General features: G+C 43.6%; 1 protein-coding gene across 4 annotated transcripts; it reads right to left on the minus strand.

Annotated features, from left to right (window-relative positions):
• Positions 1 to 651: 651 nt before the first annotated feature.
• ALOX5 (arachidonate 5-lipoxygenase) lies at positions 652 to 27,426 on the minus strand (the record flags this gene model as incomplete). Of its 4 annotated transcripts, none has more annotated exons than XM_082285753.1 (14): positions 652 to 1,347; positions 2,378 to 2,548; positions 4,445 to 4,545; positions 6,718 to 6,839; positions 9,536 to 9,618; positions 11,400 to 11,486; positions 11,711 to 11,914; positions 12,014 to 12,160; positions 12,860 to 13,032; positions 15,906 to 16,012; positions 19,673 to 19,795; positions 21,301 to 21,382; positions 23,112 to 23,310; positions 27,277 to 27,426. In XM_082285753.1, 14 exons carry the CDS (start codon positions 27,424 to 27,426, stop codon positions 1,168 to 1,170), a joined length of 1,929 nt encoding a protein of 642 aa, XP_082141879.1. In that variant the 3' UTR covers positions 652 to 1,167. The 4 variants fall into 4 exon arrangements, with proteins under 4 accessions (XP_082141879.1, XP_082141878.1, XP_082141877.1 ...); XM_082285752.1 differs by having other exon boundaries at positions 9,536 to 9,627; XM_082285751.1 differs by having other exon boundaries at positions 9,536 to 9,714.

The following is a 27,426-nucleotide window of genomic DNA, read 5'->3' on the forward strand; positions in this document are numbered from 1 at the left end:
TAGATGTTTGGTTTTGTTTTATTAGCACAAGGAACTTACTTATCTATTGAGAAAACAAACTGCATGCCAGCAGATGAAGTATCAGGAACAAATTCTCAGAAAAATAAACCCAAATTCTAATCAGCAAAACCACAACTCTTTTAATTTCACAAACCTCAATTTTGCTTTTCTCAGTGACTTTCTCAACTTTTACCAGAGCCCAAGTTTTTGAACCTAAACACCTCTAAACAAAACAGACAAAACTCAGTGGTTTATAACTAAGAGGGAACATGCCAGTTATGCTTAATTGGCCAAATCCAAAGATTCCTCTTAGGAGCTGTCAATTAAGCCTTCTCTGCAAACTTTTCCATTATACAAAGTAGCCTCTTAATCCCCCACAAAACAGAAGAGATTGTCCAGAAAACCCAGCAGCCTCAGCAATGAAACAGAAACTGAGCATAAGCACTGCTAGGTCTGTACTTGCTGCCATTGTCTGAAGTAGAACATTTGTCCCTACATGTGAATGACATCGAACTGCTGGCAGAGGCTAAAACAAACCTTCCTAGTTTTATGCAGAAAATACTCATGTTTATGCAGGTGCAAAATTTTCAGCTCCTATGAGATGTCATTTCACATGAACTTGGTAAGAAAGTGATAAAACCCCATCAGCTATATTAAGAAAATTTCCTGCTTCTACATTCATCCTGATTAAGATACTCACAATGGTAGTGAAAATATTTGACATTAATCAGATTCAAAACAATGCATAAACTTTAAAGATTCTATCTTTTTATGTCACCAGTGTCACATATTAAAAACAGGAAGGATTTTAAAATGTGACTTGCTTATTGCTCATAACACTATTTCCATTGAGTAAGTTAATCTGTGGTTACACTGTCTTGACAAGGAGATGGAAAGATAACAGAAACATGTATATTGATTCTAAGATTAGTTTAAAAGTCCTGAAAAAATAAATTTGTAACAAATCTGACCTAGAGGGTTGTCTGTTAGACTTTGTTTGCAAGATTGGTCATAACCAAATTTATTTTGAAAGTTCAAAGCGACTTAAGGCGGCTCTGATGGAGAGGGTGGGTTTCTTATCCTTTTCTGAAAAGCTAATTGAGGAAGCATATATAACAGAAAAACATCATTAGCTTTACAGGCCTCCAAATTCTTCTGGCTATGTGTTCAAACAGCAACACTGTTGGGAATGCGATCTGGGGAAAGGTAGTAGTAAGGAAGCTTTTTGTTCTTGTTGCGCTCGGTGATGGTGCTGACAATCTCATCCAAATTCTTGCGGAATTTTGCCATAGCCTCTTTCACCGGCTTCTCCACGAAGTGTTCATCTGGGTACATGCCCAGAAATAGCTAATTGAAAAACACCAAGAAATCATGCTTTGAGAAAGCAAAGGCAATTCTGTTTCAACATTATGCCATTAGGCACAACACCAACCAGAGCCTCACCTCACAAATGCTTCTATTAAAATAGTATTATCAATACTTAAGCTAGCCTACACCTTCCCTCTATTGCTGGCTGCTTCTTTCCATCCCTGCATCTTTCTGTGGTGCTGGTTCAGGTGTCTACATGGCACCTCCCTGACCGAAAGAGAGGTCATCCACTGAAAACCAAGCACTTTTGCTCAGGCCAGTGGTCAGTCAGATGAGCTTCCTACGCCAGATCTCTGTACAGCCACACAAACATCTGTGCTGATAGAGAAAAGGATAGCATGAGAGGGGAATTCACAGCCACAGATTTAAAAGGAAGATGACTACTTCATTCAGTGACAGTGGAAGATTCTGTTGACCTAAAACTGTCCTTCAGAGTTCATTAGGACAGTTGGTGTAGTCAGCATGGACTCTAAGGGTGCTCTGAAAAGTGCACTGCCAATACGCACACTGGCATTGCTTTGGGAAGTTTGGGAACTATTTCCTCAGAGTACAGCTTCTCTGCTAGTACTGCTTTCTTCTTGTAGAAGAACGGAATTTAAAGTACCCTCTGTCCATCATCTTCTATTTAAGGATGTCAAAACACATTCTCCAGACAGAGCCCTTGTGTGAAACAGCCAAGCACCTACAACCTCATTTTACGCGAGGCAAATGGCTACAGACCATGCCTGCAAAGCCTCCCACAGGTTTGCTCTGTTTTCACTCCTCGCCCACCAGGCACAAGCCACAGCTGTAGTGCATGACACTCTGAGTAAAATACAGCTTCTTGCTCAGAGCTGGTTTGCATCTGGCAGAACATGGGCAAACCCACAGCACTGACACAGCTCCACAGAAGAGTGAAAATGGTCAAGTCAAGCACAGAGCAGCACTACAGTCTTGTGAGTCTGTGCAGTCTTGCCATGGCCCTCGTGGTTTCACATCTCCAGCACTTAGAGCAGGGAGATTGACTTACTTCTTTGTCCTGGAACTGGCTCAAGGCCCAGACAGCTCCAAGATGCCAACAAGAACGTCCCCTGTCTGGCAGACTCTCCACAATTTGCTCGATGGTGACTGTCCCCTTTTCTGTTGGAGGAGGGCAGCGCATTGTTGGTGGGGCGTTGGGAATCCAGGAACACCAGTCATACTGCACAGCAGAGCAAGAGAGCACAGTGAAAACCTGAAGCAGCTGGTGTTTAGGAACACAGCAAAGAAAATCAGGAGTTTGCCAACAGGGAGTTTGCTTCTGTAGTATGAGCCCCTCAGAAAGAGAAGATACTAAGGACAGGGAGATGCTCTAGAGAAGGACTGGAGGTGACAAGGAAGTCCCTACTGTTTTGCTCAGGAACTCACAAGAGAGAGAGCTGGGTAATCTAAATGGGAGTATTTATTCTGCTAACCACAGGCATGTGCCAGACAGCTCAAATTCACCAGACTGGCTAAGGCCTCAAATATTTTATTAAACAAACATCAGTTCTAATAACCTGAGGCGATCCCCATTACTCCAGCTTCTCTTTTCTGCAAAATTTCCTCCATGAACATGCCCACAGAGCATGTCCATGTGGTCAGATGGTAAGAGAGATAAAGCATGCTGGTTCACTGAGAACTATGGAATATGGCATGCTGATATGGCCACGGTGAGCAGCAGACTGGGAAGTCATATTCAGTTCTGGCCTGCTTCAGTGCTGTGAGATGCTGATGTCTCATCTGCCTTAGATATGACCCCGAGCTTTGTCACCATCTGAGATGGTGCACTTAACAGAACTCTTTCCCAAGCACTTTTTCATTACCTTCATACATATCCCCTGCCCTGCCTGAGGGGAAGTGCCATGCTCACACTGTGCCAGCTACCTGCCATGCTCACACTGCTCATTGTGTTCTCTCCAGTGTACGGCCACCTCCTCCTCCTCCCCTCAGCTCTCTCTGCCTTTTTGTCCCATGGCTGAAGCCCATGATGGGCTGCATATCCTCTGTATGCCAGATCAAGAGATGATTTCTTGGTATTACTTGAACAGACAGGATTTTCTGAGGGGGGCACTGGGAGCTGTCACAATCAGTTGTCAAGACAAGTCAGATGGGAATAGTTGCAGAGGTCCCTGGTCATGGACATGTCACAGCAGTAGTGTGGGTCCATTAGACACCAGGATCCAGACCTTCTCCAGGGCTCCTGAGCTGCAGGGGTGGACAGAAGGGTCAGCATGGAAAGTGATGCAGGGTATTTGGGAATAACCATCATAAATAAAATGGTCTCTCTGCTTATCTCTGAGATCATATCTCAGAGATCACCTATGCCTGAAGTGAGAACATGCAAAAAAAAAAAAAAAAAAAGCTCATAAAATCATAGAATATCTCAAGTTGGAAGGGACCTATAAGGATCACCTAGTCCAGCTCTCTGCTTCTTGCAGAACTACCTAAAACTAAACCATCAGCTTAAGAGCATCATCCAAATGCTCCTTGAAGTCTGACAGGCTTGGAACTGTGACCACTTCCCTAGGGAGCCTGCTCCAGTGACTGACCACAGAGTGAAAAAGCTCTGAGACTGACAGAGTGATTTGCTTCTGGCTGTTAAATCTGCTTTCCAAAATGCCTTGATGTTGAAAGAAACAGCACTTGAAAGGCAGGTTGTTACTACAGTTTCAGGGCAGATATCTATCAGTCAAGGCAAGTAGGGATAACACAGGTTATCAGAATCTGACACATCAAACATCACAGAGGAAGCTCAAAGTTGCCACTTGGCTTGTAAACTCAAGAAATGAGCAGCAATGCCATTTAAATGCTCAAAAAAATTATTCCCGTAATAAAATCAGCAAAACTGAAATACACAAGCTAGAACCCCTCATCTGATCTTTGGTACCTATGTAGGGCTTGAAATGCCTTTCTCAGCTTCCAAATCACTTCAGGATTTGTAGATGGCTCTGCAGTTATTTTGACCAGAAACAGTAATGTCAATCTGTACATCTACTAAAAAATGGTTCTCAGACCCTGCCCTCATAGATGTACCTCCCAGCCCAGAAAGAAGAACAGTCTTCCCACAAATTCCTACCTGACCAAAGTTCACAGCTGCATGTTGAGCTGATGTGGTGAATATTATCACTGTGAGATATTCTGCTAGTGTCTCTCGTGTTCTGATCATCTTAGGGAACCCTAGATGAGGGAGAAGAAAAGCTTAACCCAGTGATGAAGTGACCCTGCTACCCAGCAGTACTCAAAAGACATGGCTTAGAGGGCTGTGCAGCAGTCGCTGAAGAGCAGGGCTTTCTATGAATCTTGATCTGTGGTCTAACAGGAGCTCCTCAGCCTTTCTGTGCCTTGGCTGTGCAGCTGTAAAAACAGCCTTACTTCATACAAGTTTGTGAGGCATGGCCTCTGTTTGCAAAGTATGTGGTGTTCCATAAGGGAAAGACGAAGCATAATTACACCTTTAAAAAACAGTGTTCCTGACCTACCTACCCTGCAGCAAGGAACTCCCAGAGTCCCCAGGGCAGTGACCTCAGATGCTCCATTCTTCTTCAGTCTGCAGTGCAAGCAGGGAAGGTTCATGCCAAGGAGGAAGCAACCATGTGCTTGTATTTATAAAGGTTTGAGGTTCAGCAATCAAGCGTATTGCAAGAAAGAGTGCAGGGAGAGCTTATTCGCTGAAATGGGAAGTGAGGAAATGAGAACTTCTGAAAGACAAACAACAGAATGAGGAACAGAAATAGTTGCATTAAGCTGTCTTTGAAAGAGAATAATCAAACGGAGTTATATAAAGAAAAAACGGAATAGTCAGGGACTAGGGAAATATTTTGCAACCAAAGAAACCCCAGGCCTGTATCTCTCCTATCCTCACTAAATCACAGTCCTGTGCTGTACTCCCTGTCCCAGCCCAACGTGACCACAGGTCCCAGTATACCTACAGACCTGTTAGCACCCTGGAGCAAGCTGCCCCTGCCCAGGCTGCCTGTGCCAGCTGCTTCGTGTCTCCACCACCAGCCTGATACAGATGTGAACTCAGCCTGAGAGAGGGAAGAGGTACCTTGGCCAGACACCAAGCCAAAAAAGGAGAGGATGCACCATCCCCCACTGTGTCCTGCTATTCCAAGTACACTGTGCTCATCTTTAAAGGAGTTTGGCATTCTCCCAATCACAGCAGCCTTCCCAAGGAAGAAACATGTGCCATAGCCTCCCTCAGTTAGCCTCCTCCCATTCTTTACAGACACCGCCAAGTCGCCCTGCTCTATAACACAGCCCTTGGAGCAGCAGCAGTGCAGAGAGAGATGCTGCAAGCCTGGCAGGTTTGCCATCTGTAGTGGCAGTCCTCCCACCAGTCGTTCTTGTAGCATCCCACCCCAGCTGGAGCCCTGGAAAGGTTCGGTACTTGTCCCATATCAAGATGCTTAGGTAAAGTTTGGAATTCCTACCAGGAGGAACATTTCTAAGCTTTTGCTAAGAGACAACTAGACAAACAAAAATGAACCTTTGCTTGTCCAGGCAGATAGAGCCCAGAAGCCTTTTATCCACCAGAACATACCAGTAATGACTGGAAACATCACAGTTTTGCCTGGACATCTGGCACTCAAATGTGTGCAGGCAACACCAGAGCCATCTCCCCTAGGTCACTGGCCAAGAGGTGTTGCCAGATGTAAATCAGCCAGGACAGTAGGAAGAATCCCCAGCCACTTCTATAAATTCCAGAAAATCTGCTTGGAAAAAATGTGAGTGGAAGAGAAAAGCAACATATTTAGGGAGAGAGAGGGGAGCATTAACTCAGGTGGGCAAATTGAGCTTTGTTATAGATGAGAGCTCCCATGGCCAAGTGATGGTTTGCAAGAAAAGAAAGAAAAGACAGAGCAAAGGAAAATATTTCTTGGAAATAATTATGACTATCTTTCCCTGAAGAGAGCAGAATAGTTCAATGATGACACAAGTGCTGAACAAATGGGAAATGCAGCACTCCTGGGGAGGTTCTTACATGTTCCTATTTGGTGTGAGGTTTGGAGGAGAGGATTCAAGGGGTCTCCCACTCCTTGGTTTCTATCAGTCTGCCCGGTGGTTCCAACACACACAGACACTCCCCCTAATGCTTGAAGTGTGAGCAGACAAAATCAAAGACCTGTCCCCAGTGTAGAGAGATTACACAAGTTGCCCAAGCTGATTATGAGAATCTCTGTCAAAGGAAGGAGCTGTCTCCTGAGAGGTGGCCTGATCCAGGGTCTAACACATAAAACTGAGCATCTTCAGGCCAAGGAGAGGGTCTCTAACTTGTTCTGTGCACTCAGCACTGCTGTCAGCAGGGACTGGACAAGCTGCAGATCTGGCTGGGCCATCATACCTTACCTGAGGCTTTCACACCCCTCATCCCATAGACGTAAATGTCTTTGACAAAGGCCTGGAGCTCCACGTCCTCACACACCACCTCGTCGCTCCCATAGTAGATGTGAATTACATCCTCCGCAAAACTGCAGACAGGAACGAATGGACAAAACAAAACGAAAAGGAGAAAGCAAGTGTGCCATTCCAGAAAATGATCTTCTGACCTTGCAGATGTTACACAGGGAAAGAGAGGAGGGCAAGAGAAGGTCTCAAAACCTTCCTATCTCCTTCCTACAAGCAGTGGGAAAGAACAGAGGCAACTTTGATTCATTTGGGACTGCAGCATCACTTCTTTCCCCAACAAAAAGATCCTGGACCACACTGCAACCCCTGAACAATCCTGTGCACTTTATTCTCTTATTTGAAGCTTTGCTCCTGCACAGAGCTCTGTCATCACATCTACATCCTTTCCTCACTCCATACAGCCTCCCTCTTCATATCCACGTGGCTCCCACACTGGGCAGTTGGGTTCCCAGACTTTGATACCAGTACCATTCTCCATATGTGGGACACTCCAACACTGCTCCTGAATGCCAATAGTTGACCCCTCCCACTAGACATCCTTTTTGTGAAATACTAAAGTGGTCCAGGAAACTTCCCCTGGGAAAAAGAGGTCTAGAGCTATTTCCTATGCCCACTGTTTACAGCAGACATCTCCTTCCTGTTCAGTTCCTCTTCCCAAGATCCTTCTTCCTATAAAAGCTTCCCAGGCTAGCTCACCTCTGAAAGAAAGGCTCTTAAAACACTAAGATAACAGAAGCAGTTTCGAAAGCAGTGAAAATAGGTAATCCTGATTTCCTGAAGATTTGCAGTTCATGACTGAATGACTGGTTAATGGAGCTGTGCTGAGACATTCTGCTGTGCTGACATAATTCTGTTAGCTCTGCAGGTACCTATAATCTCTTGCTAAACATTTTGACAACAACCCCTAGGGTGAAACACTTACCTGCAGAAGCTGACTGATGGGATCAAGAATTGTTATCCAATAGAGATTTATCCCTTAATAAAATATAAATTTATAAATTTTATCAATTTACTGCAATTTGGAGGCTTTTACAAATCAATTTGGTTCCTATTAGCCAGTCAACAGTTGTCATTGAGGCAGACAAACAACTGCATGAACAGCAAAAGTTTAAGTAATTTTGGCTTCCAGAGGACAATAAAGGAAAACAAAAATTTTGCAAGATGCAGAGAGAAAGCCGCTCTGCATGAGCTCTGTCTCCATGCATTTGGCACGGGTGCCAGGTGATACAGGAAGGGGATCCTCCTCTTAGAAAATGGCAGTATTTTAGACCCCCTTCCACACAAATAGAAATGAGTATATGAAGTGTGGGTGAGACCTTTTGGGCTGAAGTATCTTTGCCCTGGTGTATCTATCTGCAGTCAGATCAGAAATAGGAAGCTGTGTACTAGAGCAGTTTACAAATTTGCCATGGGAGAGTCATTGTTTCTATAGAAACAACTTTATCAGCTTCCTCAGGTCTAGACCATCTACCACATGTGAAGTTATGCTGGGGATAGAAATTATTTCATCAAAAAAGTGAAGACTGATAGCCCTGCACAGCGTAGGAGATTTCTGGTGAGCAGACACATGCATGACCATGGATTGATGGGTCAGGATCTCACACACCCAAAAGGATACTGCCCACACCATTTATAAACCAAATGATTCACAGCTCTCAGCCAAGTTTGAGGCGGTGTAACATCATCATCCAGCAAGGTTAACACCCACAAACAGTCAAACTGAATGGAGTTGACTAAGTACTACCTGGTATTTGAAAGGCATATCTCAACCCGCAAAGAAAACACAGGAAAAAGAAGGAGGACAAAAATAAATGGACTTTATGAAGAAAACAACCACAGCAAAGTTACAACTTCCTTTTCTCTCAAATGGGCACTAACAATTGCAGGAAATATTGCAAGATAAGCCCTTGTCAAAACACAGAGAAAACACAGGAGACGAAGAAGTCCCCAGAACTTTCAACATTATGCTTGCATCATAAAACTCCTACTTTGTGTACACAAAAGATCTGATTTTTAATGAACATGCTTTTCAAAAGTCATGAAACAGCTGCATATTTGGTAAGCAACTTATGCCATGCAAAAATACGTTGTTTGTTAAATTAAATGCCACTGCAGAATAAAAACCATGTAAATCATGCAAGGCAGCGTTTCAGATCTGAAAAGGAACCATGTTTGTGTGGTCGAGCAGGCTTGCAGTACCTCTCCTTACTCAGAATTGCTGCCCTTCTTGATTAAATTCAGACTTCACAATTTTAAGGCATTTTAAGAAAGGTTTTGTTCTAAACAGTTTATACCTAATTTATTGAGTTTCAAAAGAGAACTGTCATGGAAGCCAAACTTACATTTTCACTCCACAAGAACCTTGATGAGGTCACACGGCTGGCTCAGAGAACTGAGTCCTCTCTTGGCTTGTGCACAGCTAAAAAAATCATAACTAAATTCCTTCTGCAGGCTAAATTCCAACTCACTAAATTTCTGTGAAATCCTATACAAGAGTACATACTTGTAAAGGGTCTTCTGAAATACAGAATACAAGAAAACAGCACTGAGAAAAGCAGGAATTAACGGTCTTTCAAGAGTGTGTGCTTGACTAAGCATTTTTCCTCTGATGAGATATACTGGATGGAAAAGGCAGTACATGACTGAACAGCCCAGATATTGCTTACAAGATGTGATAAAGAGCAAAGCGAGCAGGAAAAAAATGAGGTCTGTGTCTCTGTGACTTTATTAGCCAGTATCTAGAACTATGGTCTTTTACCTCTTTATGGCCTCCCAGACCTTAATGCCATCATCCCGGTAATAGTAGTAGGGGATATCCTCTTTGCTGTCCATCCCTTTAGCTTTGATCTCCTCAGGGAAGCAGAGGGAACTGTAAGTCAGATCCTTCATTGCTTTCTGCACCATTTGTACATGTCCTCCTCCACCCGTGGCATTTGCCTGCAGGAAGAACAGCAAGATGGGAACAGTAGGAGATTATGTTCCCTTTGTGCCAAGACTGGCTTTACAAATGTGCAGAAGATGGGATACAGAATGCTGGTGAATCTGTTTTTGAAGGAGAAAGCCACATCTCCACACAAAGTACCAAACTGAAGAGGCCTACTGGAACTGTGCATTTTGACTTCAGGGATTTCACACCTCTCCTATGAATGACTGTTAATATCCACATTTGCACCACAGGTACTGCTTATACTGGAATTCACTAATAAAGTACAGCAACATCAAAGCATGGCACTCCCTGCAGTCCTATGCTCCAGAACCAGTGCATGTGTGAAGGAAGGCAGCCCTGACTGTGTTAGAAGAGGGCTTAAGTTAAACTCCCAGTGCTGTTATGGAATAGTTTAGGAGAAAGTTTTTAGGGATGCAGGCTACCATTAGTCACCCTGGAAATTATGCCAGGAGATGAATCCTGCTGGGTGGCTACTGATGAGGACCGGCCAGTGTTTCGGTATATGTTACATTTGAAAAGCACAGCATGTCCACAACAGACAGCACTGCAAAACTCTTTAGATAAACACCGTGCAGAAGTTCCCAGAAGTTGCTTTCACAGCATATGATAAAAGTGTTGTAGCAGTAGTGACCTTACAGTTACCGTCCTCTGGCCGGTTGTTCATTTACATTGGAACCAACAAATTCTGGAATTCCAGGATCCTTGCTGGCAAGTCTTACCCACACACTCTGCATGGGGTATGGACACGATGCTTCTGTTTAAAGGGATGGGAAGTCTCCACAGTCAGCAGCGGAGTATAGATGACAAGGGAAGAAGTCTGGATTTAACCTCTCTATTCTGCTTGGGTGAAAAAGTCTGAGGCAAGGAAGCTATTTTCAGCCTGGTGCCAGTGGTGTAACAAGGACAGAGGTGTCCTGAAACACAGGCTCCCTCTTTGAAAGGACTTCTGAAACCTCCCCAAACATAGCTCCCAGCATGTTGTCACAGAGACTGCTGTGTGCCAAGCTGTTGCAGATCCTAGATGCAGCATTCCATTTCTCCCACCCAGCTTGGTGGCATCTGTGAACTTACTGAGGGTGCACTCCAGCCTTCACCCAAATCATCCATTAAGGTATGACATACAGCTGTGTTTCACTGACTCAGATGAAGCTGAGATTTAATCCTAGCCGGTCTGCTGCTTATGGCAACTCAAGAAGACAAGCTGGAATCCAAACACACTTTGTGGTCTTAGAAATCTGTCTTCCCTACATGTCTTTCTGTGATGAAAACTTCCACTCACAATCACAAATCCTTTTGTTCACAGATGAAAAACTGGGTACTTAAAAGAAATTGGGGACTTAACTATGTGGAAATACATGCAGGAATTTATGTGCACTTCTATACTATAACTCAAAGGCACATCAGCAGCGAGTGAGATACTGACTGACGTTGGCCAGTTCTGATTTGAGTACTCAGAGGTAAAAGAGAACAACATCTTTAGCACAATGAGGCATCACTTCTGTGTGCCAGTTCCTTGGGTGGTATTGCTTATGTTTGTCTTTTAATAGAAAGGTCAGGGAATAAGGCAATATGTGATTAAAGGATATGTACGTATGGAACCATGAAGAACAACAAAGAACCAGGAATAACCAAGAACTGACATGAACAGTGAAGATTCACAGAGAGGATTACCTACCTTGTCAAAAAGGCCACATTCACAGATAAGCTGTTCTCGGGCTTTGGTATTGATGGCTATTGTGAACCGCATATGTGGCACCAAGAGCTGAGAAATGAAACAAACAATGAAAGAAGGAAAATTCTCAGATTGAATTCAACAGCAGCCAGATGTAAAGTTTGAACTCCTGGTGGCTTAGCTGTATCTTATCTTGCAGGGCAGCCAGTTAAACTATTTCAGCTGAACATTCACCAGAACTTCCTTTTGGTTTGTCCAACTGATGTGATAACCACCTTGGCCCACAGACATCCTTCCTTCATGCAAGAACTAACCTTGAAGAGGGGATGTACAGCAGGCAGCTGCCGGAACATAGCTATGCTGAACACCTCTGAGACTAAGTGTGTCCGTAAGAGGTGGGTCACTGTCTGGTGCATGTGGAAATCAGAGGAGCGGACCCAAATTTTAGCTAGCAGCCAGTCATATGTGGCATCTGAAGGAAGGAAGATGGGATTGTCTGGTCCAGGCTTTTGACCAAGCTGAAAGATACAAAAAAAATATGAAACTCCAAGTCCTTCCATGTTTAAAATGAGACAACAAACAGTGTGATCCTCTAAAGACCCTGACAGCAAGCCCACCTGGATTGCAATGGGTACAATTTTTTTCTCCAGATTCTTATACAGCAGACAGATGGGTGCAGCCAAGTACTGTATCGTGCATGGGTCTGTTTTATTGGCATCCACACCATCAAGCAGCTCGTAGTCCACAATGAAAATGTTTCCTTGCTGTAGGGGGGGGGGGGGGAAAGAAGCATGATGTGTTTTAATGGTGTGCAAGCAGTTTGGAACAAAAGAATGGAAAGTCTTAGGCAGAGACTGACTTGAGCCTGGTGGTTACAAGTGACCCCTGGCATGCCCTTGCTCACAGCTCAGGAATGATGCCACTGAGATGGCAAGTACCATTGCACAAACACCTGACGGATGTCTGCAGAGTCTGGCAGTGAGCCCTTCAGCAAAGAGCATCTTTGTATTTGGTACTCACGCAGTGACACTCAGATGCAAGCAAGTTTCACACTGCCAGCTGAAGAGAACCCTGTGTTAATTGTACAAACAAAAGCAAGGCACCACCCTTGTCAACCCTTCTTCAGCATGTCCATGGTAAGACCCTACCAGAAAAGGAAGAGGCACCTTTCCCCTCTGAGGCATTCAGTCAATCCCTGATCTTTCGGAGAAAACCAGTGAAAAGGGACTGTTCACCTCCTGATTACAGCTCTTCCACCAGACCTGGAGACAGGCATGGCCTGCAGCTCCAGGACAGCAGGAGAAAAGCCAACAGAAGCACTGCCAGTCTGCAGAGACTGCTTTTCCATGACCTATCACACATCCTGAAGAAAGGAGATGTGGCCGAAGGCAGTAAGAACAGACTTTGGAGGTTAGAGGATGTGAGAAGGAACAGGTAGAGCCCAGCCTGACCCAGAGCTGTACCTTCACTTCCTCCTCCAGCGTCAGGTTCCTCTCCAGACTGCATTCTACCATATCCGTGGTCACAGGCAGCTTCTTGGGTATCTCTGTGCATCTCCGGATCAGCACTGGATTGCATCCATTCAGGAACTGGTAGCCAAACATAAAATCTTCCTTCCAGTGTTGCATCACGTATTCTAAAGGAAAAACAAGCCTGCAGCATCAATAGCTGCACAACATCAATATCCCACTGCATTGTAGCATTCCTCCTTTCCCCCCCACCTTTTTGTTAGACTGCACTGCAACTCTGAATACAGAAAGCAGCAAGAAAAGGATTTAAAAGGTGACAGAATTTTAAGAAAAATCACTGAAGATAAATGGAAAATTTAATCCTTGCTTTTCACATTGAGAAGAATTAAATTGATGATAACTTTTTTCTCCATGTACAGAAGCAATGAGAAATAAAATATTCCACTTCTATGAAGAATACTCTCTTTACCTGTAAACCACCTTCTCAGGTCTTCCATGATATTTTTAAATCCCCCTCTTCAAATTCACAAGGCATGCAGTACAGAGGGATAAGTTCAAAAAACAGATGGCACAAGCAAGAGAAAGGAAATACACAGCAATGTGTGGAGGGAAAGAACAGCAGTGGCTGGAGCAGTTCCTTTAGCTAGAGCTGGGTGAGGGACATTTGGGGAAGCGTTTGGACTTCGACTCAATAAAACTCCTCATTCGTTGTTTTGCTTGACTTGTTTTCTCTCCAAATATATTTCAGTTGCTAACATCAACCCAGATTAACATCTCAACAAAATTCTAGTTTTGGATACTCCATCTCTTTACTATTACATATGTAGTGCTACTGGATATTTCCCATAGTTGCAGTGCTCTGATTTGTAATGTCATGTCACCACTTCAGTTAATGTGAAAAATGCTATTGGTGTCTTCAGGGGGAAAATGAAGGTAGTGAAGTTTTCCACAACTGTCTAGTTTTAAACAAGGCAGGACTTATTCTGAAAGCAATTAATTTTTCTAAAAAGGGTAAAAGGATTAAAAATATAGGCCCCAAAGGAATGCTGTGATAATTAAAAAAAAAGGTCTTGAAACCCACAATGCTTTCTCATAAAGCAGAAAAAAGTAAAGTTTATATAAAATGACATTTACATTATCTCCGTCAACTGCATTATGAGTCTGGAGCTGTATCTGAAGTCTGCATCAAGAAAAAAATGACTCAGCACCTTGGACAGAAACTGCATGACTGAAAAATGCCTTGAACCACCTCTCCATTATCCCTGTTTTTGCCAAGGCTTGCAAAAAAGCAAATTGAGAGTCACGTTAACATAACTGAGGCTGATGCTTAATGTTCAAATGTCACAGAATTGGAGCTTTCCTCATGAGTATGGAAATGTTATCAATGAAATTAATTGTAGATTGTATCTAATTCTTGTGTTAAAAGTACTTTAGGAAGCAATCTTATTAAATGTAGCAAATTGCTGTAATTAGTTTTTAATACTTCTGCCACCTTGTGTGCTTGGGTTTATACCCAAGAAATGCAAAATTGCTCTTTTTTCTGTGAACTGATCCCTAGGCAGCCTGAAGAAGAGTAGAACTTCAGAGAAGGGGGGAAAAGCATTTTCCTTTGCAGAGTCAAAACAAAAAAAATTTGAGGAGTCACACATTAACCAACTTAAAGTAGGCTGTGCATCTGTTATATCCAATAACACACTAAGATAAAGCAACCATGGGTGACAGCAGAAGGTTGGGCCTGGCTCACACATCGAAAGCTCCCCAGCCCACCTCTACAGAAATGGCACCACAAACTTCAAAACCCCTGACTATCTGCAATTCTTTTTACTGGGTTTTTAAGTAGCTTCTAAGATTTTTGTATTAAAAAGGGTTAAAGAAAAGCAGCATTTTGTCTTTTATATGTCAATACTACATTAACGGATTTTTTAACAGAACATCCTTGACAGCAACAGTGAAATTCACTCTCTTAGATGGGGATTTTTGTCTTCTAAGAAGAAGATGGGAGTATGAAATGGCAAGCACAGGAGGGTATTTAATTCAATATGCATAAATGCTGACACATTTTTGGTAAGTGACATTTTGGACAAATGCCACAAGCTTTTTTCAGGTCTAGCTCACACAAATTTCCAGTAAGAAGCACAGTTCCTCGGATTATGGTTTGAGGACCAGGTGACCAGGTGGAGAAGTTACGTTTTCCAGGTCATTCCCAGCTCTTTGCAACCCATCCCCAGATCTGTTGGCCCATCAGCATAGGTTTTCATATCTGAAATGAGTTCTACTAAAATAACCCCTGTGGGGATAAATTTACTCCTGAAAAACATTTGATCTCACCCATGTAACTGACACAAATGGTCCAAGAGAACCAACTGAGAGGAGCTACGGGTCTGTGATGGGAACAGGTCTTATGACAGCAGAACCAAGGCACTGGTACCCTCCCCATGTTGCAACAGGGTTGAGAAGCCAGGACTTTAGCAGCAAAGTGCAACTGAGCACTGGGGTATCAGGCAACAGCCTTTGATCTGGTCTGTGTCAGAGGCAAGAGGGGTCACCCTTATATTCGCCCTTAGCAGAGAACATTACCAGACTTCCCTGTCTGAAGATTTTCTGTGTATTTAGATGGTTGAAGTGGGATATGGACAATCAAACTTTCAAAAACACCTCAACAGCTAGTATGGTCTGAAAAGCACTCCCACTAAGTTATCTCTAGGTTTAGACACAAAATACTTACGAAAATCTGTCCTATGGGACTTGAACATACTTGAAAATACACTTCTAAAAGCCAAAAGGGACCATGACGCCCAGCTTCCCTGACCTCCAGCACAGCTCAGGACAGAGAAGGTCACCGAGCAATTACTGATAGCTTGTGAGATCATAGCTTTGTTTTTTAGTCCTGTGGGTTGATGGTGCGATCACCAGTCTGAGATGACAATTTATTTATTGACACAGAAGAGCCAGTCAGCCACCTCCATCCTAATCAAATATGTACAAGACAACTAATTAGTCGCTCTATGATGCAAACACGAAGAAATGCTGATCAACTCACCAGAGATTGTGTTGCTGATTCTGACAAAGATCCTCTCAAAATCTGCAAAATCACTCCAGGAGGACTGGAACATGTGCATGAAACGGTTGACATAAAGGTTCTCCATCCTAAAAATAAACCAAAACAAAACGTATCTGAAAAAAATAATCTCCAGCTTTCTCAATACCCATTCCTATTCTTTTCCACGCTTTTATATATCTAAACATAGTAAATTTTGAGTGATGGCATGTGGGATTAGTTCCTACAGAATTAAATTTGCAGGCTGTACTTTTACACACAAGGCAGAAAGGCACACCAAGGGTGCAGCTCTGGCTATTGTGTTTACAGAACTCCATTCTAGAGTTGTTCTTGGCAGCCTACAATGGCAGTGCTTTAGGACCTATAAAAACTGTAGTCAGAAAAGCTAGTGCTTCACACATTGTCAGTGGTTAGCATCAGCTGGGAGTGCTGAGAGCACTGCTAACACCAGTTCAGAAAGTGGTATGGTGACACAAAGAGACTGAGAGAGGTGCACAAAGTCAGAACATGACCCAGGATCAGTCAGCCACTCTTCCTAAAAAAAAGGAACAGATACTGTAAGTATCTACATGACCACGGCCAGACTGGATCCCTAAAGTGTGAGGCCTGAGTTTTTGAGGGCTTTCTATTTACTTGAGCTGCTGGATAAACTTGACGCTCACATTTAACCTCAGAAACCAAGTCTCTTGGTTGAAGACATCACATGAACACAGCAGGCTGGGAGCCAGAAATGTCTGACTTCATCTGCTAATTCAGCAAATACAGCACAGCCAAGCAAGTTCCCGTCATCTGAGACGATGGGTCCTGAATTATTACATAAATGCTAAACTGCTGTTATTAGATAGAAATCATTTACTTGACTAGAAAGCAAATAATGAATTTGAAAAACAAAGCTGGCTTCCCACTAACACTTCAAATGCACAAATAAAAGCGCACACAGCACACAAAGATATGCAGGGCAGACAACAAAGTAAAGAAAAGTCACAGTGTTGCAGGAAATCCTCCCAAGAAGAATTTGAGGAGAATCCCAGGAGGCTGGGTTTACAATCAGCAAACGTATACAAAATACTGGCTCAGAACTGGCTGGAGAGGACCAAAAGCCTGGAGAACAGCCAGTGGTAATCTGGAAGGAAGGCTCCAGACCAACATGACCATAATGCAGACAAAGGAGCTGCTTCTGCACTAAGCCCTTTAGGGGTGCAGGCAGAATGGACTGCTTCTGCTGCTGCAGATGGCAGTCAAGGGTAAGAGGTGCCTGGAGGCATGCTAGGAAGTAAAACTCACACAACTGCCTAGGCTAGAACAGGAGACACCTGACAGGGACACAGAATCATTGTACAAGGATCAAAGCAAGGGTAACTGCTGGGCAGGACTTTCTGATAGGGACCAGGTATCCTAATCACACATGAACTTCAAGAGGCAGCATGACCATCACCAGAAGGTTAAATTATTTGAAAAAGCATGACTCGATAGCTTGATAAGAGTTACTCAAGACTGACTCATTTGAAAGTTTCAACTAAAGGTCCTGTAGAGCCTCTGTCCTCCTTCAGAACTGCTCTAAGATTAGAGAACATTTGACATATAAGCTGATATGTACTGCTCCTCTCCTGCCCAAGTCTTCCTACCTGGGGCTACTGATCAAACCAAGCAGTAGGCACAGCACCTGGGATCTAGTCACAAACCTGCTGTGGTTTGACCTGCTGAATGCCAGGCACACATCCATTCCCAGAGGTTTTGAAAATTACTTCCAAAAGGAGGAGGCTCTTCACATTTCCTATGTTGGAACAAACTTCCACAGGACTTAGGAAATAAAAATCTGTTTTCCCCAAGAAATCAAGTACTTCTTTAAAGTCTCTGGCACATACTAGAAACCAGAGCAAGGAAAAAAAGTCAGACTTGCTTGTAGAACTTAATCTGCCCAAATGCAACGTTAGTCCAAAATAGATACACAAGCCTGCATTTCTAGCACAGATTCCAGTTTGAGAGTTTCCATTTGCTAGACAGTGTAGGTCACATCAGCACCAGACATCTTCAGGATTATCTCCGCCTACACACAATTAATCCTTTAAACTTGCAGAGTTATCCACTGTCAACAGCATCTAAAGATCCAACCACGCAACAGCATAAAGAATATCCAAGACTTATCTCCCTCTTTCTAAGTTCATTTTTGCATGCCCCTTGAAAAAGGGCTTTCCCCTCCCCTCTTCCATGACTTCCTATGTCTCATACAACACTCCCAGCTCTCACATATTCCCTTAGAAGTGCTCCTTGCCCACTGCTGCACTTTGCAGCTCCACACCTGCCTTTGGATTTCCAGACACACTTCCCTATCTTCCTTCCTACTGCACTCAAACCAAAGGCAGGCCCCATGCCTTCACCCATGTTTCTCCACTCCATTCCTGCAAACAGTTGTCCCAAGATTCCAAAGCACATCAGGGTGGCTACATAAGGGCTATCAAACTCTTCTGCAAAGATTTTCACAATTCACTCGACCAAAAACATAGGTCTAGATTTTTCAGCCAAATGTGCCAGACAAGAAGCATTGCTATTGCTTGGAAAAACCTCTTTTGTGTCATACCAGTTATCCAGAATGTCTGGCTTTCTGCAATACAGTTTCAGGTTCCTATTTCATGGGTGGGGCCCCTTACAGCTAATGACAAAGATAGATGTCCCTGCACTCTGTTGAATTGCTTTCAAGTTTCACTTGGCAGTAACTCAGGACCTCTGACAACATGCCACAGCCTGGCAGGATGGGATTGCTGGAAGGGGAATGCAGCCTCCAAACTGCTTTATGTCTCCTAATGGCAAACCTCTCATCTCTGGCATTCAGGTGCTGTTGCTCCTGCATCACTCAGATCTTCTCTATCAGCCCAGGAACAGCTGTTTTGCACTGGCTAACACCATGCTGATTTGACTCTGTGCCGGTAGTGGAATTCAGCTGCATAAATGAATAAATAAAAAAAATACCCAGAATGCTCTGACATGTAATGACCAGTCTTGTCTCATGTCAGACTATTCCACCAGCTGATAGTATGGTGGGATATCTGAGACACTGTGATATGACCTGGGCATTTGAGACAGCACAGGAGACGACTCAGAGGTCAGAGAGGTCCCTCCACCTCACTGACCCTGTACTATTCCAGAGCCCTGTAGAATTTATTATTCAGGCTCATCCATCGGCCATCCAATGTCTTCCTCAATGACACGACATGTGCAAGTGGGTGGACAGTGACTTGGCTGTCCCCCCCAAGCAGATTACACTCAGGTGTGGATAACTGATGAGCTTCTTGGAACAGATTTTCTCCAGCAGGACGACAAAGGTGCACTGATAACCATCTTCTTTGTGTATGCCATCAGAAGGTTTAATTATCGCCAAGAGTCAGAGAAGAAAAGTATCTCCAGGGGGCAATGCTGAGAACTGAGTCAAAAGCTCAAGGTCTCAGGTGCCTCTAGTCCTTCTGCTGATGTTTTTCAGCAGTGTCTCCTCCATCCACCTACAGCCAAAACCATGGCTAACAAGAATGCAGAGGCTCAGTCAGTTCCCAGCGTGAAAAGCTTAAATATTGATAACTAAAAAATAAAGTAACAAATCCACTAAATTCCTACCTTTCTACTTTGTTTGGCTGCTGATCCAGTGCTTGGAGAAAGTAATCCACTTCTGAGACTCAATGAAACCTAACAGGTGATCAGATCCTTACCCTGCCCCAAAAGAGATTCTGCAAAACTCCTGAAGTTCCACAAACACTTACGCTTTTGTGTAGTTCAGAATGAAGTCAATGCCCTTCTCATTGTCAAACTGGATGTCACGAGGCAGCTCACTGTGAGAATGGGCATCGATGCTCAGGGGAAAGCCCGGATGCCACTCCTTCCAGCTGAGAAAATAAGAGAGATTTGATTAACCATATAACCTTATCAGCATAGGAGCTGTGTCTTTCCTTTACCTCCACTGCTTCGGTAACTCACAGCTCTAAAGGAAGTTTGTGGCAGACTCACTTGGGCCAAAATAAGTGATTTATACCACATCAGTACCTACCAGTACCCCACAGAGTCCTGAAGCACAGTGGAAGGGATCTACTTGGCCACCTATCTTCACAAAGCTTGAAGTAACTTAATGTCTGTGATATTCCTACACACTTGCCACATTTGGTTGAAACTGGCAGTAGCTTCAAATGTATTGTGGAAGGAGGGGACAGAGAGACAGCTGCCCAATGCATGCTCATTCCTGGGACTACATTTTGCAGAACTGAGATACAGCAGCTAACACTACTCAGGCATTTATTTAGATTCCTTCAAAAGGCACTCTCCAGGAGTCTTGATTCAACTGTTTAACCTCCTAATGGGCATGGCACACATTCTTTGCCCCATTTTTATTTCAAAACAAAAGAAAGTAAATTGTAAAGAATACTGTTTCCATGGTATTTCCAAACTACCTGCCACACACAGACTGCATTGTGTATTATCAGCTATGCATCAGAATTGTAAGTAGCTATTTCCCTGAAATTACAAATGGTTTTGCCTTCCTTCTTGCATATGTAAATAAAATTTTGTGTCACACCTCTTTTTGAACCATATTTTCCTCTGCTCTACTTCCCATAATTTTTAAGGAACAGCCTTTCTCGTTCAAATGAAATGAACAACACATACACCAAGCCTCAATCCATCAATTCTGAACAGACCCTTTGCCTTAACCCTTACTCTCCCGATAATGAGGTACAAGAGCAAGAAACTTTCATTATTTTAACAGAGCACATCTCTAGCAAAAGGCAATGTCAAATGCCTTTTGGCGTCACCCTCTGAGAAAAGACAGAATTTTCTCATTTTGACACAGACTAGGAGAAAATGTCTATGTCAGTATAATATATACATATGAAATATATACATATAATATACAACTGTGTCCTGTTAGCACATTCCAGTTCACTCAAACAGGGACAGATCTTCACTGCAGCCTGGTGCAGGCAACAACTAAAGCTAGCTTGGTTCAGCAGCCAAAAAGCTCCAGTAAAAGCTGACATGTTCAGATCATGTTCCAAAACTGTAGTACTGCTTGTAACAGGCAAATGAAATATGCCTTCAAATCTTCCTTGAAAGCACAATGGTGTGCCAGAGGGCCCACACAGAGGCTGTATCACTGAATTCCCAGTTAAGTCTTCCAGAGAGGCTTATCTGAGGTACAAGTATCTCATAATGCCACTTGCACCAGGATGATCATCACTTACAATGAATTCCATCTAAGTAAAAACCACATATGGCCAACACGATACCTTAGGCTTTCTCTTATCCAGCAGTTGAGTAATTAGAGCCATATGATAATGTGAACATACCCTGCCAAACTCTGACCTGATGAGGACAGACCCTGGAGCAGTAGGAAACTCACCGGTACATTTTCTGACGGGACTCGAGCTCTTTGCGTCTATGCTGCTTGAGAATCTGAGTCTTGTCATCTCGGGGGAGCTTTGCTGTTAACAGGGAAAAGAGACAGGGCTATGAGGCTCCTCTACCTATCACTGCCCAGGTATTGAGAAGGACAGCAAAGTTTTCAAGCCTTCAAACTTCTGATCTATACCTTTTCAAAGTTTCTGTGGGAAACGTTTACATGATCCAATTTAGTACTTTTGAGTAGACACACAGGTCCTTAGAGAATCTGTGAAAGAAGATAAGCTCCTGACTTGGTGCTTCCAAGGGGCAGTTAGCTCAAGCTAGGAACATCTGTCTCAACTGTGTATGAACCCAGGATTTCTAATGCAGACACTCGCTGTATACATCTAGTGTTAAATGGTCTGAAGAGGGTCATGGGAACTAGTTTTACAGCTCAGTACCTAGGGGAATTTCCATCAATAAGAAAAACCACAACATTATTCCAGTTCTCTGCTAAAAGACATCTCCAGGAAACATCTCCAAGCTTCTCTTCTTGAGCAATGCTCTCCCCTGTCAGCCTGGGGCAATAATCACATCTTCCAGTCATGAGAACAGAAAGAAAAAACAGTGAGGCTTCAGTTCCAGACATTTTGCTCTTCTGACCATGAATTCAATACAACATTAAATAACACAGAGACTTCCTTAGTGATCAGAGAAAGGGCAAGGCACACGACTCACTTTACATACACAAATGTGGAGGCAGATAAAACCAGCAAGAGTTTCATGACAAAAGCTGTTTGGGGTTGGAGTTGGAAATATCAGAGGTAATACAGCTGATCACATAGATGGCTAATGGTTTCCAGGTGGTTGTGTTCAATTTACCAACAGAGTTTCATTTGCTCTTGTCCTTTACCTCACCATACTCTGAAAGCCATGCAAAGCTGCCTTCCATGAAGTGTTACAGTTGCTATAAAGCAAATTATGAAAAATTGAAAGACCAAAAATAAACTGACACATAATTGTTATTATAGGACAAAAGACTTCAAAGACAAAATGCCCCAGCCAGGAGTAGCCAAAAATTTAAGGGGAATAAAAGCATTTATTTCGTACCACCTCACACTTGTTTCAGCTGTTTTCAGGCACTCATGCTGCAGAACACTACAGTGGCCAACCTACCCCAGGGAGCAGAGAGGGGAACAAGCAAACATCAGTGACAAATGTCTGCCCAAACCCTGGTCATGGCAACTAGGTGTCAGAGACACTTAAAACACTTTTCTCAGCTGGTCCCCATTACTTGCAGCCGTCACAACCATCACCCTGCCTTGTCCTGGACTTGACAGCATGCAAAGAGAATGAATGAAAAGTAAGCTGCTGTTTCAGTTTGCACCTGCTGAGCAGCCTACTTTGGGATTTTATTTCACTCTCACAAAAACAAGACAATTTGCAGGCAATTAATCATGGGCCACTTAGGAGCTTAGTATGAAACAAGCAGGGAACGCTAATTCTAATTAGATCAAAAGGGCTCCCAGCAATGGGAAAATAGTCAAAAATTTGGCACTAGAGTCAGCCTTCAAATTCAAGACCAGTGTAACAAGGCAGCATTACGACTCTTCCCTGTGCGTGCTTCCCAAAACATCCAATGCCACGGCCAGTGCCTAGGCCAACGAGCTGCTCAGAAAGTATTCCTAGTCTGTAGGGAAAGCCCATGCTCTAGGATGCAGCAGGGTCTTAATTTGCGAGAGAAGACTGGGAGCTACATGGAGAAATGGGAAGGAGAGATGAAAAAATTCCAGGTGTTCTGCAGGAAATATGGTTTCTAATGGCTCTCACCTCTTCCATCTCGAAGGACAATCTCCTTTTCATCCGTAATCCAGCGGTAACATGGGAACTCCAAATAGTCACCCACTGGTGTCTTAACAGTGATATACTTAAGGTACCAGTCATCCTGGTACCAGTATTTTCGTTTCTCAATTTTTATTAGCTGAATTTCTCCAAGGTCTTCTTCCACAGTCACATCATAGGAGTCAACCTGCAGAGCAGAATACAGCCAGTGATCCACTGCACATGCAGAAAGCATCACCAGCACTACACAGACATACCTGGTCTTTCCTCACACAGCTTTCCAGCTTCTTGTGGGTGAAAAAAGGAAGTCCTATTATTGGACTTCAGTGCAACAGAAAGATGACTAAAAGAACAAACAATAACATGCAAAACGCTCCAGAAAAGGAGAAATATTTTTGTATGCAACCTAAAAACAGTATTACTCCTTGAAATGTTTGCAAGTCTTAGAAAAACATGCAGGCCATGAAATCATTCACTACTCTCCTAGCAATAGCTGAAGGAGGTACTGCTAGGGCACATCTACTCATGCAACTGGAGTGGCAAGATGGTAATGAGATTAAAACATGGCACTAGGAATTTAAAGACCTTTGTGTGTTAGTTATGTGTGCTTCAGACTAAGGGTAGTATCCAGATCACCTAAATCCACTCGCTGTCTTTTGCTTCCTGGTCTACTTTTTAAAATGAGGACAATGGTACATTTTATGGCTGTACAGCTAAGATTTTTGACAATTATACATTTCATGTTTGTAAGGCTCAGATGCACAGAAAAATTTAAGGACAATGTCACACCTAGGTATACGCAGATGTAAGATTTAAATTAAAGAGCAATATGAATCAGATCTAAGGAATTGATAGAAATGTCACATTGACAGCCAACCTTCAGAAGAAACTCATTCCTCTGGTAACAATCTACTTGCCTATATTACAAAAGCCCTAAAATAGTTACTGTTGATGTAATGCAAAAAGGACCTGCAAGTAACCTAAATGTTCCTGAAGCTTTTTAATCTTTTTATGACCATCACAACTCCAACTATAATGGCAGTTCTGAAAGGGAGGGCTCCCTCCTGGTACCTCACAGCTTCTGCTGCCTCCAGCACTGCGGCAGCACTGCGATGGGCTCACCTCAGATGACAATTCTGCTAATACAGTAAAGGTTACAGAGAATGTACAAGGTTCAGGTAAGAACTGACACTTGGTTGCTCAAGGTTTCTATGACATTTGTTGTATGAGGTCCCTTGGTAAACACCGGGGTGGCTGCCAGAGATGTTAGGAGCTTTTATACAGTTTGAGTGCAGAGTGAGAGAACAGAAGTAAGGAAGAGTATTGGACTGTCTAAACTCCTGTACCGTCCTGTCCAAGCAATTTAATCTCATGCAAAACCTAAGTCTTCTCTTTTTGAGAAAAGATTCCTACTGACTACTCTTATATTGGAAAAAGGATGGCACAGACAACTCCTCTTTCTATAAGCACAAAGCTCTAATTGGAAAGAGCTATATTTCCTTTCTGGAAATACATGTGAGTACATTTCTTTCAACAAAAGCAAAAAGTAGATGAAAGGGGAACAGGAAGGAAAGAGAGAACTGGGGGACACCATAAAACTTTGAAATCACTCAGCACCAGAGGAATTTACCCAAAAGACACTACACAAAGAAAACACACTTTCAACATTCCCTGTGTCCAGATCTTGAAGTAAGTCAGAAAAACTACAACTGAGCCACCATTGTGCAAACCCCTTCAGACTTTTCCACATACTCTTCCCTCAGTCAACATTTGCCATTCAAATCTCCTACTCAGATCTGGCCCATGCCCTCTTTCATCACATCTAGTAATATGCACAATTTGCAATAATGCAAATTAAGACATTATGAGGATAATGGAACTACAGAGCCTGGCCCAACATTCGGGAAAAAAATATCCCAAACCTGGAAAGTAGACAAAGACAAAATAATACTGCAAAATTATGTTAATCCACTAAAAAGTGACATTTGTTTTGCAAATGGATTAACAATTGAATTGCTTTGCAGGAAAAAAATATAAAGATGGTACTGAAAGAAACACTAAAGGCAGAACTGTGAAAACCATTGCTACATTTTGCAAACCAACCAAACTCAAAGTCTTCTGGCCTGCTTCAGTTTAATTTTTTTTTGTTCTGTACTGGTATTTTTCTTTTCTTTTTTCCTTGCACAACATTTTATTAAGACTCACGGTGTTTTGGGCACAATGTAATCTGAACAGGTGCCTGGAGAAACAGGCTGCATTCCCCAAGAAAACATCCTCAAAACCAAAACTTAGCACATTGTACTGCAAGTGTCCAATGAGCCGGACACTTTATGGAACACAGAGTTATTCTCATTATCTGCAATAAATACATGCTGAAAAACAGACTGTGTATTTGTTGCTACTAACATCCACACCCTCTGTTTGCTGCTCCCTCACCCAGTGGATGTATCTCTGCTCCTGCTGGACCTGGTCCCACAGCAGCTTACCAGTTACTGCTGGGCAGATCCTGAAAGCTCCCATCGTGGCATTTTCTCCCTGTGACAGGATCCAGTGCAACTGAATGCTCAGAGTACAGCCAGGCTCTCAGTCAGAGCCAGCTGAAACCCTCTTTTGCAGCCCAGGAATAAGAGCAAATTGCCTGGTCACTAAGACCCTGGTGTTGATCTCCTCAGCTGGGCAGGGCTCAGCCCTCCTGAGAGAGCACCCTAACCATAAGTTTTCAGGACAGTCTGAGGTTTCCTTCAACCTCTCTTACTAATGTTGTTCAGTTTTGCTGAAAGTATGTGACTACTCAGCAGATAAGAGATAAACAATGACTGGATGTCCATTTGGGAAATTCAGGTACCAAGGTTCTAAGCTAATGAATGCTTAATCATGAAAGAAAATTAACTTCAATAGCAGTGGCTGGTAAATGGGTGACCACAGCTACACATACCATCAACACCTACTCAAAATGCTGACTTCTGTTAAGGATGTCTATGCTGTTTAACAAAGAAGAGACCACGCACCTAATTCAGGCTGTGAACCACATTGTTGAAAAAACACACCTCAAGGCAAAGCAGCACCATGACAGTGAAGACTCACTTGTACATGTGATGGTAGGTTTAACTTTCAAACTTCTGAATACCTTTTTAAAACTTTCAAAGTTGTTTGTATCTCATCAGACCTTCTAGAAATGGTGAATTTGGTTTCCAAGTAAAATACATATTTTGGAAAAGGGAAAAAAAGAAAGCTCTTTTATTTCCAGAGTGGACAATAAGCAAATAAATAAATGCCATTCTAAACCAGTGCTCAGAGTATAAGCAATTACATTTGGATAGTCCAAATACTGTGATAGGACCACAGAGAGGACAGGGCACAGCACACATCAGAAATCTAGGTTAGGAAGAAGAGCCCAGCTGACAGCCCAGCCACAACTTCATTCTCACACATTCATGCTGTTTTTCAGCTTTCACTGAAGTTGCCCTCTACATTTCTCTTGGAAGGCATTGTAATTCTCATTGGATGTTCTCACCTCTTTGTTTAATTCTTTGGAGATAACAGGGCTCTGACTATTAGTAAAAACTGACCCTAAACATCGACTATCAACAGGAAACCCACAATATTTTTTTAGTATTTGTAAAGAAAGTATGAGGAGATCTGAAAGCCCATTGTAAGACAGAACCATCTTTCCCAACGCCTGACTAACCACAGCCAGGGCTAAATCCTAGGGCAGGGATGCGAATGACGGGCGGCCGGGGAGGGCAGCGGGTGCCTCAGTCTCAGTGTCCCTGTCCGGAGCACCGGCACACGGACACGAATTTAAAGAAAGCCCAGCCCTGCCCAGCCCCTCGAGATGCCGGACAGCGAGCGGCCGAGATGCCGCTGGTGCTCCACCGTCCGCGGCACCGCGGTGCGGGCCGGGGCAGCGCGGGGAGAAAGGCGGCGGATGGTGCGCGGTGCGGGCCGGGGCAGCGCGGGGAGAAGGCGGCGGATGGTGCGCGGTGCGGGCCGGGGCAGCGCGGGGAGAAAGGCGGCGGATGGTGCGCGGTGCGGGCCGGGGCAGCGCGGGGAGAAAGGCGGCGGATGGTGCGCGGTGCGGGCCGGGGCAGCGCGGGGAGAAAGGCGGCGGATGGTGCGCGGTGCGGGCCGGGGCAGCGCCCGCGGAACTCACCGCGCCGCGCTCGAAGTCGTTGTAGAAGGGCTTGTCCAGGAGGTGCCTCTCGCTGCAGCCCGCCGTGCCCTGCAGGGTCAGGTACACGTAGTCGTCGGTGCCCGCGAACCACTGGCTGCCCGTGGCCACCGTGACGGTGTAGGACGGCAT

This window comes from Coloeus monedula, assembly GCF_965178545.1.
Source record: "Coloeus monedula genome assembly, chromosome: 8".
Lineage (NCBI taxonomy): Eukaryota > Metazoa > Chordata > Aves > Passeriformes > Corvidae > Coloeus > Coloeus monedula.